The 2,830-nt window shown below is 34.8% G+C and overlaps 1 protein-coding gene across 1 annotated transcript; it reads right to left on the reverse strand.

Moving 5' to 3' along the window:
- On the reverse strand, positions 1-1,863 carry LOC146725030 (uncharacterized). Its single transcript, XM_085485283.1, has 4 exons — positions 1,839-1,863; positions 954-1,179; positions 639-758; positions 1-555 (listed from the first exon to the last, which is right to left on the reverse strand). The coding sequence occupies exons 1-4, from the start codon at positions 1,861-1,863 to the stop codon at positions 147-149; spliced, it is 780 nt and encodes a 259-aa protein (XP_085341409.1). The 3' UTR covers positions 1-146.
- Between the last annotated feature and the right edge of the window lie 967 nt (positions 1,864-2,830).

The following is a 2,830-nucleotide window of genomic DNA, read 5'->3' on the forward strand; positions in this document are numbered from 1 at the left end:
TGTGTAACTTCGCAGAATTTATATGTAGAAAAGATTAATAAATGTGTTTTACTACATTTTCTCCTTTAAGTAGGCAAAGGAACAAACTTTATGAATGTCTTATGTATACATATAATTTAGTAAACCTTCAGTCTTATTATATCTTATTAATCTTCTTCGTCTGATAATTCTTGTGTTGAGTATTTTTTACTTTCTATTCTCTCTAGTATCTTAAGTTGCCTTTGTAAGATACTATTTCGTTCTTTTTGCAATTGTAATTGTTCTATTTGTAATTCATTACATTTTTTAAGCTCCGTCAGATATTTTGTACGTGTTTCTTGTTTGGCATCACTTTCTCTTTGTAGCACAGCACAGATGGATTCCTTAAGTGATTGTAGAGTATGCGCCAATTTGCCATCTCGTACTTTTGCTTTTGTATTTATTAAAGATGAGCTACTGCTATCCGTCATGGACGATTTGCTGCTACCTATTACTGATTGAGATTGACTGTTAACTGCAGATGGTGTCGAAGGTGGCGAGTCTAGTGCAATAGAAGATTGTTCTTCATTTACATTCCTATAATAGAAAACATTTTAAATTATATCTAAAAATATATCTAGAAATGAATTAAAAAACATTTTAAGGAGATGATTACTCACTGAGACAAATGTTGACTGACCACTTTTTGCAAAATGTTTTCTTGAGAAACCATTCCATTGCGGCCAGCTACAAAAGATGGCACTCCACTGTGACTTTTTCCAAATAAGTTTATCATTTCACTGTAAAGATACATATGTATTCTATTACTTACTTGTTAAATACTAAATATAATACTAACTACTTAATAAAAACAGAATATTGTAAGAATGACAAAATAAAAATATGAAACAAATCGACTGAACTATTAATTATAATGTTTAATTCAAAAATATCATATATATAATTATATACAGAAAACACAAGATAGAACTTACTCTTTAAATGGAAGAGGTTTAGTGCCTTTTCCAGAACTATTTTTTCCCATGGTTTGTTTGATATGTTTATCCCATTTCTTCTTCAACAATTTAAATTTATTTTTCATGTGATTTTTAGTAGCATTCACATAACCTCTTTCTTGGAAGGATTCTGCTATCGCTTGAAACATAGCCTCTTTACTTTGATATTTTCTTTTCTGGAATTTTTTTTCATGCTGTTCATACTCTGTGAAAAACAACATTATGGTTTTATAGTCCCAAATAAAATAGCCATCATTATTGACACCAGAAGTATTCTCTTTTTCATTATCTGAGTCTATAATTGAAGAGTCCAATGAAGACACAATTGTAGGCGTGTGCTGCATAAAGCTTGTTACAGGAATCGTAACAGAAGAACTCTCATGGATTTTAATCTGAGGCTGAATTTCAGAAGGACCTGCTTTATTTAGTAAAGCATTCACAATTGAAGAGTCTAGTGAAGACAAAGTTGTAGGTGTGTACTGCATAGAGCTTGTTACAGGAACTGTAACAGAAGGACTCTCGTGGATTATAGTCTGAGGTTGAATTGTAGAAAAACTTATTTTATTCAGTACAGAATCCAAAGGCGCAGTTGTGGTTAGGAACTGTGTCGAGTTTGTTGTAGCAGTTACAACAGAAGTACACGCAAAAGTCTGGGGAGGCTTAATTAATTTTAATGATACCAGTTTAGGTTTCACAGCTGAAAAATAAAACTATTAATATAGTACAATATTTATGCAATTTAAATTATCTTAGAATAAAATCATTTAATCTATCTCTTAGAATTTATTTTATTAGTTAATTAAGTAAAAATATAAAAAGTATTATGAGTATTTAAGTAATCAGCATCATATATAAAATTCTTACCTGAATACTTAAAAGAAGTTTCCATTGTGAAATATCAAGACAGTGACGGCGTAGCAGAATAATAAAAGCGAGATTATTGGACTACCCGACTCTTGAGCAGTGGATACTGTTTACAGTACAAGCTTCACACGCATGCGCGATAAAATAGTCCCAAATGCACCACCTTCGAAGGTGAGGCAAATAGAGCGTGCTCCTAATTGCTCCTTAGAGTATGCTCTAACGTGACGCGAACATCTAGTCGCCATCTTGTTTCCGGTGACACGAACGTATTGGAGCGCATTGGAGTGAGAAGGAGCATGTTAGGGCATGCGACGCGAACAAACCTTCGAAGTCATGCCGGCGGGGGCTATGCCCCTGGTAGGTTCAACCTTGCAGGATGAGTTTGGAAGGAGAGGACAGACTAAGAATGCACCAAACGTCTTAAGCCAAGGTGTAAGGCAACGTGCCGATGGCTGCTTGGCCACGAAGACGTGAAACAGCGCGGTCGCAAAAGGCCCCGCAGTTGTGGTTAGCCGAAAAACTGATGTGAGGTTTGTTGGTAAGCGTTACAACACGAAGTACACGCAAAACGGTTGGGGAGGCTAATTATTTTAATGATACAGTTTAGGTTTCACAGGAAAAATAAAACTTTCATATAGTACAATTATTATGCAATTTAAATTTATCATAGAATAACACATTATTCTTATCTCTAGCATTTATTTTTATTCGTAATCAGTAAATATATAAAAAGTAGTATGAGTATTTAAGTTATATCAGCATCATATATCCACAAATGTCTTACTGAATTACTTAAAAGAAGTTTCCAATTGGAAATATCAAGACGTAACGGCGTAGCCGAATCTAAAGCGAGGTTATTGGACTACCCGACGCGCGCAGTGGATATGTTACAGTTCCAGCTCCACGCATGCGCGATAAAATAGCCCAACCTTTGAGCCACCTTCGGACGGTGAGGCACATAGAGGCGTGTCCTAATTGGCCTTAGAGTATGC

The sequence above is a fragment of the Nylanderia fulva genome, unplaced genomic scaffold, assembly GCF_048542155.1.
Source record: "Nylanderia fulva isolate GAGA-0341 unplaced genomic scaffold, ASM4854215v1 Scaffold1074, whole genome shotgun sequence".
Classification (NCBI taxonomy): Eukaryota; Metazoa; Arthropoda; class Insecta; order Hymenoptera; family Formicidae; genus Nylanderia; species Nylanderia fulva.